Consider the following 25,589-nt stretch of genomic DNA (forward strand, 5'->3'; position numbering starts at 1 on the left):
ATATACCACGGATATATCAGTGGTCAAGCTTGTCCTTTGATATATAATATGCACTAAAGAAATATATATCAAAAGTTGGGATATAAACAAATTAAAATATTTAAAAAAACTCTTTAAAGAACAAATTAATTATAACTATTTTATAATTGAATGAAAAATTTTCATTTAATTGATTAGTAAAAACATATCATAATTTTCTTCATAGTGTTTTTAATATTATTAATATATTAATTAAATATTAAAAATTAATACATTTATCATCATTTATTTTATAATGTATCATAATTTTAATATTAAATAAATTTTAAAATTAAACATATTATAATCACATATCACAATATTATCATCAAATAATATTTGATATAATTTAATAATCAATGTACACTTATCAAATTTATATTTTTTATTAACACGTACAATATATATATATATATATATATATATATATATATATATATATATATATATATATATATATATATATATATATATATATCAATTTATTCAAAAAAATAACTTTAAAATATCTATTATACTTTTAATTTCATTTCTAAGAGTTTTATTTTATATTTTTATAAGTTTTGATCAATTTTAGGTCTACCGATATTTTGTATCAAAATATCCACCGAAATATCTTATAATCAAATATCACAATATATATCATTAAATAATATTTGATATAATTTAATAATCAATATACACTTATCAAATTTATATTTTTTATTGACACGATACAATATTATATCAAATTAATGTATATATATATATATATATATTAATTTATTTAACAAAACAACTTTAAAATGTCTATTATACTTTTAATTTAATTTCTAAAAGTTTTATTTTATATTTTTATAAATTTTGATCAATTTTAAATTTATCGATATTTTGTCAAAATATTCATTGATATATCTCCGATATATTCATGATTACCAATATTTTCATCTTTGGTGTGTATGACTATTAGGTTCGATATTCATCGATATATTTTACCAGTTTAGGTACATGCTAAATGATACTGTCGCCCTCTAACAAGATCCCTTTATATAATGTTATATTTGTTGTCTCTTTTATGACTTTCCATTGTCTCTTGATAGACTTTCCGTTATGGGGATACATTATGTTTTTCTATAATCTTACTCTGTATTTCTCCTGCAACAGTTTGAAAACCTACCAGTTTTTCTGGGTTATGCTCCATGGGAACCTACATTTGCTTTGACTATAGAGAGAGAGAGAGAGAGAGAGAACTAGTTCTCAGTTGAGCTCTGATTCCATTGCCATTCCTTTGATCCATATGTGGAGCTTTGATTTGTTTCTCTTCGTGATCTCTTGCATATGGTGATCTCTTTGATTGATTTCTGTCTGTGACCTCTTACGTATAATGATCTCTTATATTTTAAATATATAGCACTAGTTCTTTGGACATGGAGATGCATGAGCCCATGAGCAATGACAAGGAATTAATTACGCATGCATGATAGTCCAAAGTTGTAATATCGGTCATCGACTCTGACAGGTGCTTGAGTCATAAGAGTTTTAGCACTTAAGACTTGCATCAATTTGATTACACGTAAATGACATAGAAAAGTTTAAATAGTTTTAAAAATTCTAGTATTAAGTCTAACAAATTTGAATCAGTTTTAGTTTGAAAAATTTTGGTATAGTTTGGATTGGGTTTTAAATTTATTAAAAATTACTCCACTTATAATGAATATAATGCATTTACTTTCATTTAATTTACAATTTATTCGCCTAATAAAAATTAAAAATAATGTAATTGTATATAAAGTAAAAATCGACATAGTCATTTTGAACCAATTTTAATCAAGACATTCTTGTATTGATTGGATGAATTTTTGAGTTCCAAAATATTCTTATCATTAAAACATTATGTCTTACAAATAAATTTATTTGTTAAACATTCATATTTAAAATGTTGTAGAAATATGAAATAAGTACAAAAATAATTACAATAAAAAATAATTAAGAATGTGTTGTCATAGTTACAAAATACATTTTCACTAAACACGAGTAAATGAAGTAAAAAAATATTTGAGATTAAGGATAAATCAATTATTTTGACTTAATACTTAAAGTTATTTTTAATTTTAAGTTGTAATATTAAGTCATTTTACCAAATAAGCTTAATCTACTTAATGACTTTAATCAAGTCATTAAATCATATTAAGTTATTAAGTTAATTTATCAAACACTCACTAAGCGAGTGTTTGATAAAATTTAAATACTTATTACTTAACAAATTAAGTTTATTTTAAGTTAAATTGTTATTAAGTTGATAACTTAAACATTATTACTTAATTTTTAGAGTATTATAAATACATAACTTAATTGTTAAGTATTGAAATGGTTTGATAAAGTTAACTTAAAATTTAGAAATCATCAAATTGACGCATTTACCCCTATTAATTTTAACTAATATTTATTTTAATTAATATTAAGTAATAAATTTATTTATAAAATATCTATATTTAGAGTATTATAAATACATAACATAACCATAAAATATTTATTATAAAAAAAAGGGTAATCATAGTTTTAAAGTCATGGATGAGGGCCAACCATTTCTCACTCCATCATAAATTTCAACATTTACTAAAAAAAACTCAAGATTTTTATAAAAATACAAAAGAAAACAAACTAGGAAAAAAATAAAAGAAAATCTCCTCTAGAAAATCCAAAGAAAAATGTTCATCTAAGCCTTCTCAAGTTGGGTGTTCTAATTATGGAGGGAAAATGATAATTTACAGAAGATAGTTGCACTCCCAAATGGAACAAAAAAAAAAAAAAGGATACAAGTGACTTGGAGCGATTATGATTTTATTTATTTATTTATATATATTTTTAACATATCAAGATAAATTCTTTCAAACTATGTAATTTGTTATGATTTTATTTATTTATTTATATATATTTAAAAAAATGAATTTTTCTTTTTTTATAATTTAATCCAAACAAATTATTATTAACCATTATCATTTTCTAAATATTATCATTTATTTTTAACAAAAATATAATTTATGAATTTATTTATATATTTTATAATATCTATTAAAATATTACTGTTTTAAAAATTTAAAAATATATGATTTATGATTATTTTTTTATTATAACATTAGTATTCATATTTACCAAAGTTACCATTACATTATTTATTTAAAAGAATTATTATACGTTTATTTCCTATTTATTCTATATAATATAGACAATGTTAATATTCATTTTAAAATAAATTGAGATTCGTATGAAGATTAGAAATATTACAAGTCATTAAAGAAGACTTGAAAGAAAATTTTGGAAAAGAAGAAGTGGACTAGAAACAATGGGACAAGGGAGAAAAGAAAAAAAGAAATAGTGAAGAAAGTTGAAAATATATACTAATATTCAAAAATACTTTATTTATTACTTTTAAAATTTAATAATTTTTTTTTACTTACAATAAGAATCACACTTACCAAGTCTCTTAATATATGTCTTATTGTCTAATATTTTGTTGGCCAAAATTTTCACCTCATTTTTGTATCAGGTTGATTGAGACTCAAAAATTTGATGATATTTTCATCGAAATAATACTATAGCTGACAATACTTATAATACCATGAGCTTGTTTAATAGTGATTTAAAAAAAAAATTAATATTTTTAGCACTTGAAGTCAATTCTTCAAATAAAAAAATTTAAGTATTACAAAGATTAAAAACATTTCATAAAATTACTCTCAAATGAGATCTCTCTCTTTCTATATGTATATATTAAAAGGAATTTGATCTCTCTCTTTTGATCTCTCTCAATCAAAAGGAATTTGATAGCTTAGCATGGTGCTTTTATGAGTAAGAGAAAGGAAACGGTTTGGAGGGTTACCCCCTTTGTTTAATGTGGACCTTACGGAATGAAAGAAATGAAAGAGTATTCAATGACACTGAACGATCCTACTAAGCTTTAAAACTTTCTTTTTTATATACTGTTATGAATTGGGGTAGGGTGTATTTAAATGATCATTTTTTGTCCTTAATTGGTTTTATAGAGCGACTTTTGTCTAGATAGGAGAAATGTTTTTATTTCTTTTAACCTAGCTTCTTGGGTGTTGTCTGTATACTTCGTGTGTACTCTTCTCGTTTTCGTTAGACTTTTCTAATACAATCTCTTATTTGCCTATAAAAAAAAAAATTAATATCATTAAAACTTTGGGATATTTTTTATCCTTCATCAAGACATATACCATGTCTATAAAAGTAGTCTTTAACCATTCTGGATGCAAATGTAAAAATATGGAGAGAGCAAATATAGAGAATTTTCACTTCTCATAGAATCCAAGTTTGACACTTTTGCATCATATTTAAAGGATTCTTTGGTTTGACTCGAAGAAAGATCATTATCAAATTGATTGCATTTTTTTTTCTATCTATAAGGATGCCACTAGAGCATCTTCTATTTCTAATAGGTCATGAACTAGGTCAGAATTATTTTCAGCAAATCCATAAGAAATGATTCAATTTTTTTCATCAGGTTAAGATAGAGACCAAAGGTCTTAAGCAACCGATCCAACAAAACAGGTTTTAGTTTGAGCCACTCGATCTTAGGTAACACATCTCAACTCATCCCAAGCCTAACCCACTCCAAAGCCTGCAATTTAATTCCAATTTCAAATTGCCAACCCATTCCTATTCAATGTGGCTACTAATTTTGATCCATATAATTTGGGATATAGACTCTAGGAAGAGTTGATTATGATAGGTCCCGGTGAATAATGGAAATCACCCTATTTGCTAATTTAAACGTGCATCACTCCCATCCACTTCGCTATATTCCCACTGCTAAACAAAGAGCAAAAAACAAAATATCATCAACTTGGCCCCAATGCTTCATTATTACACAGGATGTGAGCCACTCATCAATAGCCATGGCGCTTCTTTTCTTAATGTTTACTTGGCAAAAGGAATGTCACCCAGAAAAAGGAAAAGTGAAGGTCATCTATGATGCTTGAGAGAGAGAGAGGTGGGTAGGTTTTCTTTTTGGATTATGTCCGACAAAATGGTTCCAATCACTTGATAATAGTGATATAGAGAGAATCTTATGTCTAAAAATGGAGGTCACTTCATGATGCAGAATATACAGCTACAAGGGAGCATCCCAGTCTCTTTTGGGTCATGGTGGGATCAATTCCAACAACCAATTTTGTCTCTCTGTATGCTTCTGTACTTTCATTCATTTCATGTGCTCTTTTCTTAATCATTTCAGTATAATGTTTTGGACTAACGTAATATCATGTCCTTAGACCATTTGATCTGGTGACCCATGGGTCAAAATGTTAAACAAATACCAGGGGACATGCTTTGAATCTTAATTTGTACCTTTTGATTATTGGAGATTGAGGCATCATTATACTTTATGACCATTCAACCATGAAATGATGACAAGAATTAAAACCTTATATTTTTTTGGAGCATTCCTAGAAAGTGAATTTGTACCTTCCTCACATGAATATTGTGAATGGGAGTCCAAGATAAAATTACCCACCATATGAAAATTATTTTTTATGGAGGATTTTGTTAGTAAGATCGCAAGCTCACACGACCAGAAAATAAACAAAAAGATGAGAATTTAATATGGTTCGATTATCAATGCATGTAATCCATACGTCCATGAAATGCACCAACAAGTAATAATGTATCGATAAAAAAAAATGATGAAATTCTCGAGAAAATACGTTACATTTTTCTAAAATATAAAATCTTAAAATATTGAAAGGTTTGATGTATAATAAAAACAAACTCATTATCCATAGGATGAAAATTTTTTCTTGAAGGACACTTTCAATCTTATAAGGTGATCGAGCAAGAAAAACACAACAAAATCGATTCAAACTTTAAAATCCAACAATCCTCCTACTCGCGAGCTGATTGGACAAGAAAAATGTAATTCACGCTTCATAATCAAACGGTTTTATTAGATTATGTAAGATTTCTTTTCCCGGGCTTGGAGTGATTTGCACTTCCGGATATTCAGAGGCTCAAAAGGAAACAGTTGTTTTTGTTAACCAAAAAGATAATAGTAAAACTATTCACATTCAACTTTTTAGGGTAGTCCATGGTATGATGATTGAAAAGTAAAAGGATTATGGAGAGAGGGCCATGAATCAAAAAAGTGGAGTGGAATATTTTTGTTGTTTAGTTAGAAGCCATTAATGGAATAAGAGTCAGAAAAGAGGAAGGAGTAAGGTGATGGAGACAATTCACCTGTTTCCACATGGCCAAGAGGGGGTTCAGTTCATACAACCTAAAACTTTTGAGCAAGTATACTTTAAAGGACCATGGTGAGTGGTAGTGCACAGTTTCAATATCATGCTGCCTAAAGTTCATTCTGCATCATGGATTATGATAGAGAAGTGCGACACCCTATTCATTTCAACCCTAGTCTGTTATGTGGATGCAAAAAAAGAAAGAAGAGTACGATGCCCTGTTCATTTCAACTCTAAGTCTGTTCGTCATGTGAAAGGAAAAAAAGAAGAATAAAAAAAGAAAAAGAAAAACGTGTTACAATGGAGAATAGAGCATGAAATACACAGAGACATGTTAATTGAACCTAAAAACAATAATAACAATAAAATTAAAACAACGATTCAAAACATACGTTTTAAATAATGACACAAATTTATGAGCATAAAATAATGTGATTCAATTGATTTGTTAAAAATTAAAGAAAATTAATCAAACTAATATAATGAATTTATGTTTGAATCAAAATTATGTTGGTCAGTTTTGTGATACGAACGAATACGAAGAAAAAGACCGATAATAAAAATATAATATAAACGAATACAAAAAAAAAGATAGACGGTGAAAAAGTAAAAGAGAGAAGCAAAATTCTCCTAGAAGAAATGGAACTTGATCATTTAGCTTAATTTAAATGATTAGTTAAATGAAAATTAATTTTAAAATGAATTTGAGTTGGTGTTTGAAGTTGAAAATATGTTTATGATTTTTAACCCAAAATCTAATCAAGGGAAAAAAAAATTAAATATAATAAAACCGACTTTTAGAAAAGAATCTCAATTTTATTTAGAAAAGATACGTTGATAAGGATTGTTTTTTTAAAATTAAATTTAGTGAGATGCAAAGAAGAAAATACGTCGGCGTCAGCAGCGCATGTAAAAGCCTCGAAGGCAGTGCCTCCACGCCTTTTTCAAAGCTCACCCCTGCCATTCTCTCTTTCGCAGAGGCATTTCTCTGTTCTATCTCGCCGGAATATCAAATTCCGAGCACATCCCCGGTGAGAGTCTGACACGCCCACTCATAATTATTCAACATTCTTGCTCTACCGAGAGAATAAAGAAGCAGAGTTAGAGGAAACGCACTGAAAGCTTTGCAGAGTGTCTCAGAACTCCCCTCTCCTTCACTCTCCGTATGGAATCTGCCACCTTTATTCTTTTGTTTTGTTTTGTTTTCTTTTCTTTATTTTTGTTTTTCCAAAACACAACCCCATTTGTTTTCTCATTTGCACGCTTTCATCCTTAAAGCTATTCTCAAAGCTCTCTCCTTTTTTTCCCTTGTTTAAAGCTCCTTTTCTTAAAGGCAGTGAGTGTTTCTGCTGAATATTTAGAAAGTATGATTATTTTATAACACACTGATAGCATTTCCAGTCATGAATCTCGACTCCCAACAATCCTTATACCCTGCATATTTTTGCTTCGTTCCAATACATTCTTACTTCGCATCAACATCATTCAGGACTCGGGAAGCAGGACTCAGCCATTTCTCCACCTGTTGTTTGCAGATATTCTTCAACTGCTTTTGTGAGTTCTTATTTTTGGGCTCTGCTGTTGCATTGTTTCTTGTTTTCTAAAAACGTTCTACTCATTTCCTGAAAGCAAATCTTTGAATCTTGTAGTTGCCATGTCTGTTCTTTCTTTTTTGGCGTTTTGATCGGCCATAGATCTTCTCTTTAAAAGCTCAATTCTCGTACATTTCGCAATTTAGTGTTTGGGGTCGTTTCAATGATCTTCATCCGATCTCTTACCTTAATATCTAGCTATAAAAAGCAGTCTAACTAGTACATTGGTAGCATAACCCAGTCATGAATCATCATACATGTGGCACCCTTTCAGCTTCAAAGCTTGTGATCTCTGAGTTGTAGCCGCATTACAGTCAAGATCTAGCCCACCCACAGTCTACAGTAGCTGTAGTTGTTGCACTGACCCCATCCTTTATTACAACCTGTTATGTTAATATAATGCGATATTGTTTATGGGGTTGGTTGCAGAATCTGGGAGTTTCAGTTAATGGGTAGGCCAAAAGAAGAGCGCATTAAAGGCTTAGCAGAGAGAGTGTTAATGTTGCCGTGATAAATGATCAGCAGCTAGCTAGCGGCTCTCTGAAGAAAGCGTAAAGCAAAAGGTTTGTTTCAGACCCCCTCGTCTTCTTAACTGTGGTGCTCAGCCATGGGGTCGGCGTTTTTCAGAAGTGCTTTAAAGCAACTCTCACTTTCTCTCTCCTCCCTCTCTAAATATCTCTGTCTTATGATTGCTATGGTTGTTGTTTGGTGTTTGGCGTTTCGCTCTCAACCATATCTTGTGCAGAGAAGAATTATGGATTATTCTTTTCTTCTTCTTCTTTTGCATTTATCACTCACTTACAGCCCCTGTAGCCACACGTGATTGAGGTTTTGGATGGGTGGGTATGACTTTTGGGTTTCGTGACTCTGTCTTTCTTTGATGGTTACTGGGAGCTCTCATTTTTGACCTTTTGTTTTCGGCATTTTTCACTTTTGTGATCCATGATGCTGCTCTCATGCTTCCTGTTTTTGGGGTCTGTCTTATCCCATATCCTCTTTTCCCATTTGGTAATTCCTTGTATCTGTATCACTACAAGCTTATTTTTCCCTCTCCAGATGTCCAACTTACTGCCCAATGGCTTAAATCAAATATATATGTTTGTCATTTACCTAAGCCTTAAAGTTCCCTAAAGATCAAGTTGTATTAATTTGCTCATACTTCCATTATGGCAGTTGAACCTTTTTAACTTGGAACTTAAAAGTAGTAGTCAAAATGGGATTAATTCATTTTCAAATAATTTTCAGTTACTATTTTCTCCCCCCTCGTGTAGCTGACAAGAAATTAAAATTCTTCAGTTGCATGCCATTGTTAGAGAACGAAACTGCTCGATCTTTGTATGATTATGATGCTACCCAGTTTCTTCTTTTTATCGGTGAATGAATCTAGAGAGATGTACTGGGTAATCCTGATTCGTAAAATATAGTTATCTCAAGCCTCTAGAGAGAGTGGCTGCACTGAAACTATCAAACACAGTATAATGTGACCCTTCTCCTCAAGATTTGTGCAATAAGATGCTTAACTCTGCTTCTTATCAATCGTCATATCATCTCTCTGCTTGTTTTTTTTTTTTTTTTTTAACTGAAAGTGTTGAGTAGTTTAATATAAATACATCATGTGTTGCACATACAACTCCACTGCATAGACCCATGCTGCATGTCAGAATCTTAGGAAAAATATCATTCATTTTGTAAAGACTAAAGAGTTTGTCATAATTTTGTTATTTAGAGATGTTTTTAATTCTTATTTTTAAATTAGTTTTGAAATTTTAAAGTAGCATTTTGTTATATTTTTAAAATTAATCCATTTTTAAAATAAAAGAATAAGGAGTATACATAAATCTCCCACTGTGTGGTACTGTCTCGAGTCCAGTCGCCTTTCATGATGAGGTGGTAAAATCCAGTGCAGTGAGGATGAGAGGGGGATAAGGTGGAGCTTGCGTGTTGAAACCAGACTAGGGGTCAAGGGTACGTGGTTCCAGGTTTTAAGAGCCAGTGTCTCCCGCGAAACCAACTTGGACCTATAAAATGGTATAAAGAAGTCGCCTTGAGGATCAAAGCATAGGATATTCCTGGGGATGCAAAGTGGAATCCTTGGACCAGTGAACAGTCCCTTTCTGGTTTGACCAAAACCCATCCGGGTTCACTGGAATGATGGGCCTGATTGTGGGTTGATGTGTTGAGATCAACAATCAACATCCCATGGTTCATGTGCCTAGTGCTTTCCCGTTATGCATTTCTCTTCTTAGCTCAGTCCTCAGGATAGGAGAAAAGGTATCAGGATTTACTATAGAGGTACAAAGGTACTGACATCTGGAGAAACAAAAGCAAGTTGGGCGCATTGTGTCTGGTTACTAGAGAACAAGAAAAACTATAGACTGATCATGATTCAGAGCTGCAATTGTGGCATTAAAGGTTGGAAGTATTGAATGAGTGATCAACATCCAAACGCACAGGCCGACGTGATATGCTTTGGGGGCTGATATACCCTACTTCTTGTATTGTCTACATCTGTTTTTTGTCACCCTGGTAGCTATGCTTTGGGATGAGTTAAAGCTCCTTTTGTGTCTGCTCAAGAAGGATTAAATCTTCCTTACAACCTGTCCCTACAAAGAAGTTAGGAAGATCCAGTGTCCAGTGATCCAACTCCTTCACTGGACCACGCCTTCAATGGGTTCGTCCACTGGGAATAACCATGCAGCAATAAATTTAGGGTCCCTCCATCACAGTGGTTTTCTCCCCTAGGAACCAAATCCCAAATTCCATGCCTTTTAGCCATTGAAAATCAATTTAATATCTGAGTTTTGTCTATCCACAGGAGACAAAGTTATGGTTAAGTTAGAATCTGAGATGGATATTAATTTTAAATCCAGGCTTTGCAGTAGAGACAAACCAAATTGGCAGTTTTTTCTTCTTAATTTAAATTGAGATGGATAATTTATATTGTAGGTTTGTGTTGGTATGGCTCTAGTGTTGAATACAGTGGGTGGAGTCCAAGATGGCCGAAGGGGTCCTACTTCTGCATGTTTGCATGCACGTCTCTAAGTAGCTTACTTTCTGCTCAAAAACTTTTTCAGAGAATAACAGCGCTTTGAAGAAAAACACTCTGCGGATTTGATGCACTTCTGTTCCTTTTCCTTCTTTTTAGCCTGCAACGGTTACAATGCTTCATGTCTTTCCAAAATTTGTATCTTCTCTGAGGATACAGATACGCCCTTCAGTTTCTCAGAGAAAACGTGCAAAATGTTAAGCCATTACCTTTCGACCCCGCCCTTTTGAGCTCTTAGTTTGTCATCTCTCTCTAGATATAGATACCAGATGTACACACAACCATTGTTTGCACTGGTTATGAAACGCTTCAAATGTGTAAACGAATTTTACTATGACAGAAATGACCCACATGCAAATGAAGAACCCAGAGCAGAAGCATGTGATCTCTACTAGGAAGCCTCTGCAGAATTCCATGAATCAACAAACATCATCAGAAATTATGCCCAGCACTGAAGAAAGCTTGGAAAATGCAAAAAGGAGTATAGGGAGGAGAAAGGGAAGGAGAAGGGGGAAAGGAGCCAAAGTGGAGCAGTTGCAGGATCCAAAGCTTGATTTAAGTGTTGGTTCTCATGACTCAAGCAAAGGTCTGGTGTTCCACCGCAGGCCCGGTTATGGTCAATTGGGAAGGAAATGTGTAGTTAAAGCCAACCATTTCCTAGCGCAAGTGCCAGATACAGACTTGAGTCAATATAGTGTAAGCTCTCTTTCTCCAAAAATTGAACTCCAGAAAACCTTTTTTTTGCAGGTTGAGGGAAATGCTGGGATTCATCTGGACTTTGAGAATTCATGTAACAATCTAAATTTTTGTTCAGGTTACCATAACCCCCGAAGTTGCTTCTCGCAAAATCAACAAATCTATCATGGCCCAGTTGGTGAAACTTCACAGAGATACTGACCTAGGGATGAGGCTCCCTGTTTATGATGGTAAACGGGTCCTTTACACTGCTGGACTGCTTCCATTTGTATCAAAAGAGTTCACTGTGAAACTGGTTGAAGAGGATGAGGGGACAGGGATTACAAAGTAAGTAATTCATTCCTTTTTTTTATATTTTTTCTCATGTAATTCTGTTCTCTTGATTGGTCATGTTTTATTGGAATCTATGGTTTACACTGGCCATTTCAGTCAAAAACTATGACAGTTCTGATTGAGTTTCAACTACTTCTTTCAGGGAGCGAGAGTTCAAAGTGACAATCAAGTTTGTAGGTATCACTAGTATGGTCCAATTGCGAGAGTTTCTTGCTGGGAAACAAGTTGATACTCCCCATGAAATAATTAGGATCTTTGATATTGTGTTAAATCAACTAGCAGCCCAAAGGTACATCTCCATTGTCCAATTATATTTCATCGCTTTTCTTCTTGGGTTTAATTAAGGCCATTGCAAGTTTGTTCATCAATCAATTTGGATGTGTGTAGGTATGTATCAGTTGGGAGATGCTTATATTCTCCTGATATTAAAAATCCTCAGCAACTAGGTGGGGGTTTACAATCATGGCAAGGCTTCTATAAGAGTATAAGGCCAACTCAGATGGGGTTATCATTGAACATCGGTGGGATGATTCTTCCACTCCGTCTTGAATTTGTTCATATTTTTCATTTATCACCAAACTTAACTTTTCTCTAATTCATATTTCAGATATGTCATCAACTGCATTCATTGAACCATTACCTGTTATTGACTTTGTGGCTCAACTTTTGGACAAAGATGTATTTTCAAGGCCATTGTCAGATGCAGACCGTGTCAAGGTACAATATCTATGGTCCCTGAATTATCAGTTTATATAGCCCTTAATGATATAGATGCTGATTATATAATTTTTTTTTAATCACAAATCTATTAGTGTACTCTGTATTCGCAATGAATCAGAGGGCTTAGAAACCAGATTCAATATCACTGAGACTAACTGCTGCATCTACCACCAAAGTTAATAAATTGATTTCTCAAGCTCTGTCCTTATTTTTGTTTGGCCATTCAGTTCATAATTGTCAAAAGTTTTCTAGTGTGATCACCATTGAGCTTAGATTAAAGGATTGTAATAAAATCTTGACTCAAATCTGCATTAGGGCTTTTAAATTTCAAATGCTACTTTAAAAGTAGGAAAAAAAAAAGGTGAGGGTCATTGCTGCTTTAACATCAATATGAATGTATTTAAGTTAAATACCCACTTAACTCTCTAAATTATTGACCAATATCATCCAGATTTGCTTAGTTTAGCCTCAACAAAGGATGATTTTCATTTTCTCAACCAAAAACTGAACATTAGAGGTATATTTTAAAGTCAGGTTGGTCCTCTGTTGGAATATATCAAATTTATTTAATAAACTCAAAATCTTTAAGGATTAGTTCTGGTCTGAGCTTATTTACCTGGTGTAAGCAAATTCTCTAGTTGCAAGACCAAGATGCATCCCTAGTCCAAGATGGTGTTATCATTACAAAAAAAATTGTATTATTAGCAGTATCTATCTTTTGGTTATTATATCCAATCAGGTAACACCTATGCAAATATTGAGCAGGTTAAGAAAGCTCTTAGAGGTGTTAAAGTTGAAGTTACGCACAGAGGAAATGTACGAAGGAAATATCGGATTTCAGGACTGACATCACAACCTACAAGGGAACTAATGTACTGATATTTTGTATTTTGCCTTCTTTTAATTGTCCTTTTTTTTTTTTTTTAATCTTTTGAAGTGAGTTTAAGTGGTGGTTTCTTCTCATTCCAACAGTTTCCCAGTTGATGAGCAAATGAACATGAAATCAGTTGTTGAGTACTTTCAGGAGATGTATGGATTTACCATTCGATATTCTCATCTACCTTGCCTCCAAGTAGGTAACCAGAGGAAAGTGAATTACTTACCAATGGAGGTAGGCTCACATTCAATATTCCTTCAACGTTTTGGATGCAGAAAATTTCAGGCGTCTCTAGCTGACTTATATTTCCTAACCTATCCTCCCAGGCTTGTAAGATTATTGGGGGACAGAGATATACCAAAGGGCTGACTGACAAGCAGATAACTTCCTTGTTAAAAGTAACATGCCAAAGACCCAGGGATCGAGAAACAGACATTTTACAGGTTTACTTGTCTAATCTGTTGAACTATATCCTACTCTTTTGATTAACAGAAAAAATGGAATTGAATATTTGGACATACTTAAGGTATTTGTTTGATTTATGCTTTAGGAAATCTTCGGTAATATTCCATTTCTCTATCTTGGAGAGTATTTATACTCATGACTGCAAAAAGAATGTGTTTGATGCCTTACAAGAATAATGACTTCCATCCTTCTAAAGGTTCACGATTATATTTTCAGACCATTAACCAAAATGGGTATGAGAAAGATCCCTATGCGAAGGAGTTTGGCATCACTGTAGATGAAAAGCTTGCTTCAGTTGAAGCTCGAGTTCTACCTGCACCATGGGTAATGTTTAACATCCCCTTTTCTCTTATTGGATATTTTAACATGGTCTGATCTAAAATTTGTTCCTCTATTTTGTTCCTTGATAGCTTAAATATCACGATACCGGAAAAGAAAAAGAATATTTGCCGCAAGTTGGTCAATGGAATATGACAAACAAGGTAAATTTAATGTCTGGCAATGGAAATTTTTGGTACTAGATGTAGTTTGTGTATGAATTTAAGGCACTGGAATTCTTGGTAAATGCAGAAAATGATAAATGGAAGCACTATCAATTACTGGGCTTGCATCAACTTCTCACGAAGTGTTCAGGAGAGTACTGTAAGCGGTTTTTGTCATCAGCTGGTTCAAATGTGCAAAGTTTCTGGCATGGTAAGCTTTTCTGATCTGCAAATATTAGGAACTTTTTAATTTTATTTTTTGTCAATTTATGGCTGTCATCTTTGGCTACATAAATATATCACAATGTTGCTTCTGATAGTCCATTGGATTAAGTTATGGCAACATGCTCGGAACTTGATGTTGTTGACTTTTCATCTTAGGAATTCAACCATGAGCCAGTAATTCCAATACATTCAGCTAGACCGGATCAGGTTAAGAAGGCCTTGAAACATGTATATAGTGCTGCTGCAAACAAACTTGGAGGAAAAGAGTTGGAGTTACTCATTGCCATTCTTCCAGACAACAATGGCTCTTTGTATGGTATGTAGTTTTCTGTTGCCATAATTTTTCCATGTCTGATTTAACAAAGCTATGCTGGATATTGTGCTTGGTAAAATCGAGCATTACAAATTTTGAATTGCCTATAAGCGTTTTGATTTTGTCACACACGTTGTTCAAACCATTGAAGTAATTAAGTGCTGGATCAAAAGCATTGCTTGCAAAAGTAAAATTTATGTCCCTAATATGTAAGCTATTGATTTATTGTGCTCATAGGAAAAAGAACTGTTAACTTTCATTGACATTGGTCATGCATAATAATACTTTGGAGATTATACGAGTTGTTTTCTGACTAAAATTTGCATGTTCTACATTTAGGTGATTTGAAGCGGATTTGTGACACAGATCTGGGGTTGATTTCTCAGTGCTGTCTTACTAAAAATGTCTACAAGATTAGCAACCAGTACCTGGCAAACGTGTCACTTAAAATCAATGTTAAGGTCTGTCCAGACTGAAACTTCTGTGGCGATTCTACTACTTAAAAATAGATTGCTTATTGCAAAGTTAATGTTTCCTCTAAGCTTGGTTTCGGGATTTTTCTTTTTCCCCAGATGGGTGGAAGAAATACTGTGCTTTTAGATGCTTTGAGTTCAGGAATTCCTTTGGTTAGTGACATTCCAACAATCATATTTGGAGCCGATGTAACTCATCCAGAGACTGGAGATGACTCTTGTCCATCAATTGCTGCTGTAAGGATATGAAAACCTGTATTTCCCAAAATCTACAGTTCCATGTTTGAGTCCATATTGATTACAATTATACAGGTAGTAGCCTCCCAAGACTGGCCAGAAGTCACCAAGTATGCTGGATTGGTATGTGCTCAGGCTCATCGGCAAGAACTTATTCAAGATTTGTATAAAACCTGGAAAGATCCTCAAGGGGGCACAGTTACTGGAGGCATGATCAGGTGCATATTCAAGATGATTCTGAACTCTAGCTTGATATGAGTTGGGTTTATGTTACATTGATAGTTTTTATGCATCTAATCAAATCATGAAGTTAATCAAGACTAATCGGAGCCCAACCTGTTGAAGAATTCCATAGGACTATTCTTGAGTTTGATTTGAATGATCCATGTGATTGATCAACTAGTTCATTTTGTTGCCTTTCTTTATTTCTCTCACCCTAGACGAGTTGAACAGCTGTTTTAGGAAGACAATCATGTTGCAGTGATGATAAGCCAACAAATTCATCAACATAAACATATTTGGAAATGATGCAATTGACTGTTCTAAGAAATGGCAAGTTGACCAAATTGTTAGAAGAACTTTTTACATACTGGAAATTTATTTTCTTGTGATTTAGCTTATGCTGGTCATGGACTGGGTTTATTTTCAACCTCTGGATTTCTCTCTTTGAGCTGAAGTTTTGAAACATGCCTTCAAAGATGTTGTAGGAGTTCTTTCTTAACCTCAGACTCTGCTATTTGACTATATATGTGATGGGTGGACCCATCTAATTGGTTTCCATAGTGTGGTTATGGTTATCGCTTGTTTAACTTTGAACCAACATTCTTGTTGGATGCTTACTGAATCTGTATGACTGCAGAGAGCTTTTACTTTCATTTAAGGCAGCCACTGGAAAAAAACCATTGAGGATAATATTTTACAGGTATTCTTAATTTGCTTATTCATTACAGGTCCAGTCCTACTGTTTTCTTTCTGGTTAGGACTTAGAGAAAAGAAACTGTTATTGTGCTATTGATTGGGCATGAGAGACAAGACTCAAGAATGGTTTCTGTTTTTTGTCTTCCATAATATTTGCAGGGATGGTGTCAGTGAAGGGCAGTTCTACCAGGTTCTACTATATGAACTTGATGCCATTCGTAAGGTTGGTTACCAACTGATACCATGCCTTATCAAGACATCTTTCATGTTCTTATATAGTGTCTGTGTCTAGGCCTGCGCATCATTGGAACCTAGTTACCAACCTCCAGTGACATTTGTTGTCGTCCAAAAACGGCACCACACTAGACTCTTTGCAAGCAACCACAATGACAAAAGCAGCACTGATAGGAGTGGGAACATCTTACCTGGTAATATTTTCTTACTTATAATTTTATTTAGATTATGTCTTGATGGTTGAGCTTGATCCGTTGATCAAACAATCTCCACTCTAGAATAGCAATACGGTTGTTACAAGCATGAAGTTCCTATTGTAGGTACTGTGGTCGATTCGAAGATCTGCCATCCCAGTGAGTTTGACTTTTATCTATGCAGTCATGCAGGAATCCAGGTACCTTGTTGAACTCATTAAATATTGCAAGGCCTGAAATTTATAATAGATAAGAAAAACACAGAAGTTCTCAATTTCTGCAAGAGAACTTTCAAGTTGGTGTTGGCATGCCAGGATGGTTTTGAATGTAAAGTACTACATGTCAAGAATTTGTTTGTACTGAAATTGACATTTGGCAGGGGACCAGCCGACCCGCTCATTATCATGTTCTCTGGGATGAGAACAACTTTACAGCAGATGAGATCCAATCTTTGACGAACAACCTCTGTTACACGTAAGACGCATCATTCCCTTGCTTCTCTTTCCAGAGTTATTAATTTTACCATGATTTAATCTGGTTGACAACTTGGTTGCAGGTATGCAAGGTGCACTCGGTCTGTTTCTCTAGGTAAACTTCTAAATCATCTCTTAATCTGCTTCAAGTGAGGAAGATGTGCTATACATATTTGTCAGGGATCCTATTGTAGGGTAGTAAATTGAACTAGCATAACTTGATCAGATGAATTCGGTGTGAGAAACAATGGCGTAGTATCATCTTATACAATGAAGCATTGGTTTTCTATGCATGCAGTTCCTCCTGCGTATTATGCTCATCTGGCAGCCTACAGAGCTCGATTCTACATGGAACCTGATAAGCCTGAGAATGCAATACCAAATTGCATGCGCACATCAAATGAATCACGCGTCCGGCCCCTGCCAGCATTGAATGAGAAGGTGAAGAATGTGATGTTCTACTGTTAGAGAAAAAGAAAATAGGCACTGGGAAGGGACCAAAGAAGAAATGCAAAGACATATCTGTACATGAGTGTTGTGTTTATATGTGAGTGGTGAACCACCGATTTTTTTGAAAGCAAGCTTATCCAACAAGTTTTGTCACAGTGTGGAATATGTAATGGAAGGATTTTGAAATCTAGTATATTTAATCTTGTGAAGAAGGTTCTTTGTTTCAATTAAGTCAACAAGCCAGGCCAACTCATACAAATGGTACAGCCTGAGGTGGTATCATTTTCAGGCAGGAAGCAACATGCTGGTCCTGCTCCTTGCGATGATTCGGGACTTAGTCAAACCGACAATTACTAGGTGGTGCCTTTGCTCTTATGGTAATGGTGGGGTTGTGGAGCCCTTTATCAGATAAGGGAGATTGCTGGAGTCAGGCATAGTGGTGGGGATCATATCCATCTCTTTGTTGGTGGCCAGGGGAGCCATATAGGCAATCAGGAGATAGGAATCCTACTATGGATGTCAATGCTCAAGCCTCGCATGAGAACCACAGAACTTGGATTTCTTCAACATTATCCAATCCCAGAGGTTGTCTTTGCTGGGTCTGAGCATTACCAGAGGGAAGCTGATGGATTTCCATTGAAGAAACAGCAAATGGGAGTCATTATTGTGTGTCAAATTTTGCTGTTTCTGATGGAGGCCAAAAAACGCTGAAAAGCTATTTAACCCAAGGCTGTACTAAAAAGAAAAGATATCTTTGAACTCTCAGTCATGAAAAATATGATTCGAATGATCCGCATGTGGCTGGGACAGGACTTTATTGAATTGAGTCCAGCTGTGAGCAGACTTTATAAAACAGGATCTCCATAAATGGTCTGATTCCTATTTCGTGCTTTCACAAGCTCACAAAGTTATAAGAAGCTGTAAACCTCTTACATTGCGAACATGTCAATTCGAGGATTTGCGCAACTACCCAATTGAGTTCCACATCGCTGCTAAGTTAAGGTTTGGCAATTAAGCTTATAAGCACTTGGGCGTTGCATAATTACCATAAAAGCCACAAAGTTATCTAGTGGGAAGGTTGCTATCTAAAGGATATGTTAATCTAAAAATTCCAAACAGTTTAATAACCCAAGAGAAAAAACCCCAATAAACTTTAGTAAGGTTTGCAGGTGTGCATAAACTATTCAAAGGAGACACATGGCCTAGCTGATAAGCTAGGTTTTCACATTCTGAAATTTGAAATGGGCAATTTATAGTACAAAAAAAGAGGTGGGTGTATGATTGTCTTAGAAGCCTACAACTATAGGCATGTCGTGACCCTTAATTTGGGGCAATGAGCCCAGATCATACTGTCATCAAGAAAAAGGAAAAAAGAAAAAAGGGAAAAAGGAATACAGCAAGAAGCTGATCTCAAAGGATCTTAAAGGGACAGCCTAAAGGATCAGATATTGTTGGTTATTCTCTTCACCTGATGTAAGATTACTGATTACCTGTCTGACCCAAATCATTGGAAAAGTATCCCAGTAATTTCTAGCGCAGGTCAATCCTCGTCCACCCAACCCATGCCATTTATTAGTTGATAGCTTCCTTACATGCTCAAAAGGTTCATTTAGAAACAGTGAGGCCAGCATAGCCACGAAATTCACATGCTTTTGTTATGGCCTATTTCTTTATTCAGTATATTCAAGGCTATCATTTGTGTCTTGAAGAAACATTTTGGTCGGCCCCCAACATTGACTCTTAAGATCATGTCTTTGATTGCTAAATCTAGGTAGGGGTGGGGTGAATAGGACCACCGAAGCGACACATTCCTAATATGATTTTTATCTAGGTTTTAATGGTTTTAATTATTTTAATAATGAAAGGTTATAAAATAAATTTATAACACATATAGCGAAAAATTGATCTATTTTGCATTCAAAATATATACTGCAGCTATCAAAAATTTAAAATAATAACCTGGATATCAGTTCTTCAAGCATAAAATTTTCTCCAATTGTATGAAGACTCTACGTGTATCCACACCGAAATTAATCTTTGCTATCAACCCTTTGATACGCGGAACTTAAAAAAAAAATAGAACAACACTTTTTATTTCTTTGGCGTAAAAACAAGGAGGAAAAAGATAGATCGATCCTTATTCAGATTGTGTATATATGCTATATAGCATATCCGATACAACTTCTGTTTTAAGTGATAAGATAACTCAACTAATTTGATTTTTGATTTTATCACTTAATCTATCTCTATCGTGTCCTCCTTTTTTGGGCTACTAAGAGATTCTATTGGTCCATTTGTTTTTCTTTTGCTATTTTCAATAGCATTTGAAAAACACTTTGACCAAGTCTTGTAAGTTAAAAACAAAACCCACATCCCTCCTGTAAGTTGCTGCATGTACCCATATGTTTGCAAATGTTTAGCAAACATTCTCGTGGACTAACTTCCACGTCCAAAGAAAAATATTTTATTTTTTTTTATCTATATATTAATTATATTCTTGGTGCTAGCAAAGAATATAATAATATTCCACATAGAACATATTTATTTATTTGATTAAAATTAAATTCTCTAATTTAATTATCAAATAATAATAAATAGCTCTTTGCAAAGATTAAAACACTCGTTTGTGTGTGACCCCGTAGGTTCATTACTAAGTTGGTAGTAAATTAATCAAATCAATTTACTAATTAAGGTAGGCGTCTAGCAACACTCCTTAACGTCCAGATAGTATGAAGTAATATCTTTTACTTTCAAGAACCGGTAGAAGAATAATGTAATATTTCCTTCCATCATTTACAGCTCTGGGCTAACTCTAGAGTATGGTATTACTGTCAAACTCTAATAAGTCAACACATTATTTATTTAGTGAATGACTTAAGAAACTCATTTCTTCATTCATTCAATTGCCCTTGGCCAAGGTCTTATTTTTATCATAGAGCTCAAACTCATTACCACGAGTTGATGGATTCCTTCTTGATTAATCATTAATTCTACAAGTATTTAATTATATCCAATATCCATTCAACTAGTGCCCTAAGGCATTAGGTGTCCGGGATTAAAATATAATAAATAACTTGTTAATTACTTTGATAATCTCAGGTCAAAGAAAACTATTATATTTCTTCTTGAGAAATTCCTATTGACAATTTAAGGTAAAGATAACCATTAGAAATTCTCAGTTGAGTCAGTTCAATGATCACATCTACATGTGCATCATCTATATATGTAATTTAACAAATGAGATATATCAATCTTTATCCAATAAAGACCATCACATATATATTGATCTATCTGGATTATTGATGTCCTGTTGACAATAATCCTATGATCAAGAACAGTTTAGATTAAAATTAATAAAAGAATTGCTTCTCATTATCATAATCTCTATCATGATAACAATTTTTCAAATTTTAATCAAGGACCTTATCATATAAACTATTTTAAACAGATATGATAATGAAATAAAGAATTAATACCTTATTAAAACTAAAGTTGATTACATGATAGATTGGATCTTGGGCATACATTTATCCCCAACAAATAATTATATTAATACTGATTACAAATTGATTAATCTCACGAACATCACAAGTAATGTGGAAAAATCATTTACAGAGTTTTTAAAAAATACATAAATGTAAAAAGCCATGAATCGAATAATTGCAAACAAATGGTAAACACCTTAACTATGTGATAAAGTTAGTGGATCAAACACCTTTTTGTAAAAGAATTCTTTCAAGATTATTTTTGAAAGCTTGAGAGATAAATAACTAAGGTTATAAGTTTGACTATACTCGTGTGTTAAATCCTCATTACAACTCAAGAAAATCGTATATTTATACCAAAAACATAGAAAGAAATCACACATCCTAACACTAGGGAACACATCAAACATGCTACTTCATTTTGTAGTTTCAAACTTTGTTTTCTAAGCTTTCTCCAAAAGGTATACTTAGAAAATAATATCATAGTCATTCTTCAAGTTCTAATTATTTCAAATGCATACATAACTTGTATAAAAATTAACTTTGAAGTTAGCTTAAAGTTGAATAGATCAGTAAGATCTTTGAAGGTGAGATGCATCAAATTTAATGCATAAATTGAACAAAATTGCTAACATAGACTAATATATCAACAATTCCCCCTTAAAATTGTGCAATGAGAGTCCAACCCCCTCCCCCCTCCAACTCTCATGAAAACCTCAATGAACTTAAATTTAAAATCATCATAACCATTACACACTCCACATTATCTACTACATGTATTCTACACACACTCAAATAATACAAACTAGAAAAGCAAGGTAGGGAAAGAATAGATAATAAAATATACTAAAAAAATAAGCTAAAAAATAGTCATTACTCATTTTTTTTCCACAAAAATGACAAATAAATGAAAAAGAAATAACTATGAATGTAAGGTCATAAGAAAGAGAAAATATATAAACTGGAGTATATGAATAACAATGTTACATAATACCCAAAATACATCTCAAATGGAAAAGAGATGAGAAATAGCCAAATAGCAACAAAATATGATGCCTACATGTTCATATCAAGAGGAGGAAATATATATGAGCTCAATCCTGGCTGAGATGTGATCCATGACTCTAATAAAACTAGTCATTTTTCCATACTTTGGATCCTAGTATTCATTGATCTTAAGCATGAGTTAGTAGAGGCAATGCTCACAAATATTATATCAATTTATTGAACAATATGAAGAGCAAATATATAAAAAGGAATATATGAATAAAAATATTACATAATACCTAAAATACATCTTAAATGGAAAAAAGATAAGAAACAACCAAATAGTAACAAAATAAGATGCCTATCTGTCTATATTAGGAGGAGAAAATATGTGTGAGCTCGATCTTGGTTAAGATGTGATCCATAACTTCAATATAGTAAGTCATTTGTCCACGCTATGGATCCAAGTCTAACCAATCCTAAGCATGAGTTAGTAGGGGCAATGCTCACAAATATTATGACAATTGATTGAACAGTATGTTGGAAAAGATTAAGTATGAAAGGATCATTAGAAAGTAGCATTAAATCATTAGAATGATCGACCCCTGAACTAGCTTTGGCTTATAAGAGAGTTGTTCCATATCCATAACCTCTACCACAACTTTGTGATGCATGACTATGACTCTTAGATGGTTCAACATCATCTAGGTCCTACTCTACAACTCTAACATCATCCTCCCCATCTTCCTTGGTTGTGAATTGGGCAATATGACTCACATGATTGGACCAAGAGATCCTATGGATAGGTGCTAGCTAATGGAGGAGAGAGAGCTCATGCTAGAAGTCGAGCCCTTACTTATGAAGGATCCAAGAAATGATAATGAGAAAAAGTAAACCAACTACGAATGAATTAAAGGTGTAGGATCCCATAACATCAAGGATAAATCTCCTAATATTAATTTCCCTCCTAATAAGGAGATAATGGATGAAACAAGTAGTCGAACGATAAATCTAGGTGTAATGAGAAGTTGGATAGAATAAACTGCACTTGAATGCATCAATTAGTCATGTTGGCTTAATGACATCTCTAAAAGAGACGTAAATATGTAAGAGACAAGCCTTTCTATAAAGTGTATGAGCAACAACCTCATACTTAGTTGATAAGGGGTTCGAAACATTAGGTACCTTGTGTAGAGCAATGTCTCAGTATGATCAAATGTCTAACACTCAACAGATCAAACATGAGGTTACTATAAAGGCTAATTCATTTATTAAAACACTAAATTATACCCCAAGCATGTACTCATAGATGTTAGCATAGAACATCTATATGTAGTGATGGTATGCAACCTCTCAAATAGAAACAAGAGGTTCTCAACCCTAATTATGAAAAATGTAGGGAATAAGAGTATCCTTGAAATAAATAAATAAATAAAGATAATTTGACACTTAACCTCAACATGCTACTTGAAGAATCGCTCATTGAAAGTAGCATTATGCTCTACAGATTGGAAGCAATGTAAAAGTAAGTTATCAATCGTATAAGAGATGGGCAAGTGTCTTAGAGCAAGGAAACCTAGAACGAGATGGTTACCTACTATTGGAACCTTTACTATAGGCTATAAGGAAAAAGAAGGAAAACAAAATAAATAGGAATTAGCCTAGAAAAATGTATGGTCAAAAGTGTTTTGGACTTCGTATTGAAATCCTCTACAAAGTCAAATATGTAGAATTGTGCAAAGCCACTAAAGAACACACATAAGAAGTTAAAAGAATAAGCATATGAACGCAAAATGGGAAAAATAAGAACACGAAAGGGATTTAAAGTTGTGGTATGATGTTTTCATAAATGAAGTTGGAACATCCCATATGAAACATTGGAACATTCCTCAACAAAGTGAATGATTTGAATGACATCCTTTATTGAGCATTTGAATGTCTAAAGCAAATTTTGCATACATATTTTATGCTCTTTTCCATCATTTCAAGCATGCCAAGCATGTATCTTACATAAGAAACGTTAAAATTAACCTACATAACAACCCATAATGTGATAACCTTGAGAACACGCATAAGAAGTTAAAATAATGAACATAGGAACGCAAAATGGGAAAAATAAGAGCATGAAAGGGATTTAAAGTTGTGGTATGATGTTTTCATAAAGGACGTTGGAACATCCCATATAAAACATTTGAACATTCCTCAACAAAGTGAATGATTTGAATGGCATCCTTTATTGAACATTTGAATGTCTAAAGCAAAATTTGCATACATATTTTATGCTCTTTTCCATCATTTCAAGCATGCCAAGCGTGTATCTTACACAAGAAATGTCAAAATTAACCTACACAACAACCCATAATGTGACAACCTTGAGAACATCACCTAAATTATTCTCAAATCACTTTGAAATTTATGTTAAATCTTCAAGAATTATGATTCATAGAAAATAGTTCAATAAAAAAAATTAACTCACTATGCCTAGATAAAAGTGAAAGTTTACAAATTATAAAATGAATCAAATCAATGTAATTGAAAAAAAAAAAGTCAATGATTTTTCAATCTCATAAAGAATACGACATGTATAATAATTGAAAATCAACTTCATAGTTAAAAACAATTACACCCTTCCCAAGATCATCAATTCATTAACCTAATTATTTCATCAAATTAATTTAGGGTCTTCAATGTGACAACATTAAATTTGACTTTATTCAAGCCAAATTTCTATTTAACACAAGATATGTTTCAAAAATCATTTAATGGTAGTCACTTTAAGTCTAAATCTTTTAAGAAGAAATCTTAATATTTTTCTTACTATCTTTGATTTGGAAATTCTTTCTCTTAAGTTAAAGCAAGAATTTACTATATCATTGAGTTTAGTATATAACTTAGATAATGTCTTATCTTCACTTATTTCAATACTTTCAAATTTAGTAATTAATATTTGTAATTTGGATAACTTCAAAGTAAAAGTGCTCCTTGTGAGTTACTGTTCCATGTCTCTTTAACATATTTATAGGTTGCACTCCTACAAAACTCATTAAAACTCACACAATTAGAAATACAATGAAGGGTTTTAACATTTGTCTCACTTCCCTTATTATCTAATTTATCTCATTTTGGCTTGATCTT

At 33.1% G+C, this 25,589-nt stretch overlaps 1 protein-coding gene across 4 annotated transcripts; it reads left to right on the forward strand.

Annotated features, from left to right (window-relative positions):
• Positions 1-7,187: 7,187 nt before the first annotated feature.
• LOC100268067 (protein argonaute PNH1) lies at positions 7,188-18,209 on the forward strand. 4 transcript variants are annotated; one of them, XM_010658086.3, is made up of 25 exons: positions 7,188-7,417; positions 7,744-7,808; positions 8,276-8,409; positions 11,233-11,588; positions 11,707-11,915; positions 12,064-12,210; positions 12,309-12,442; positions 12,529-12,638; positions 13,407-13,513; positions 13,614-13,752; positions 13,845-13,961; positions 14,200-14,307; positions 14,394-14,465; positions 14,554-14,676; positions 14,847-15,006; positions 15,343-15,464; positions 15,576-15,713; positions 15,789-15,931; positions 16,573-16,635; positions 16,791-16,854; positions 16,924-17,059; positions 17,186-17,259; positions 17,439-17,533; positions 17,616-17,647; positions 17,831-18,209. In XM_010658086.3, the coding sequence occupies exons 4-25, from the start codon at positions 11,235-11,237 to the stop codon at positions 17,998-18,000; spliced, it is 2,817 nt and encodes a 938-aa protein (XP_010656388.1). In that variant the 5' UTR covers positions 7,188-7,417; positions 7,744-7,808; positions 8,276-8,409; positions 11,233-11,234; the 3' UTR covers positions 18,001-18,209. The 4 variants fall into 4 exon arrangements, with proteins under 4 accessions (XP_010656388.1, XP_010656390.1, XP_010656389.1 ...); XM_010658088.3 differs by lacking the exon at positions 8,276-8,409; XM_010658087.3 differs by lacking the exon at positions 7,744-7,808.
• Positions 18,210-25,589: the final 7,380 nt, after the last annotated feature.

Source organism: Vitis vinifera, chromosome 11 (genome assembly GCF_030704535.1).
Source record: "Vitis vinifera cultivar Pinot Noir 40024 chromosome 11, ASM3070453v1".
Taxonomy (NCBI): Eukaryota; Viridiplantae; Streptophyta; class Magnoliopsida; order Vitales; family Vitaceae; genus Vitis; species Vitis vinifera.

Excerpts from the sequence above, each read along its gene's own strand:
- LOC100268067 (XM_010658086.3), top strand. The coding sequence starts at position 11,235 with ATGACCCACATGCAAATGAAGAACCCAGAGCAGAAGCATGTGATCTCT. Across the intron at positions 15,465-15,575 it reads CACTTAAAATCAATGTTAAG|ATGGGTGGAAGAAATACTGT; the intron begins GTCTGTCCAGAC and ends CTTTTTCCCCAG. Across the intron at positions 15,932-16,572 it reads GTTACTGGAGGCATGATCAG|AGAGCTTTTACTTTCATTTA; the intron begins GTGCATATTCAA and ends GTATGACTGCAG.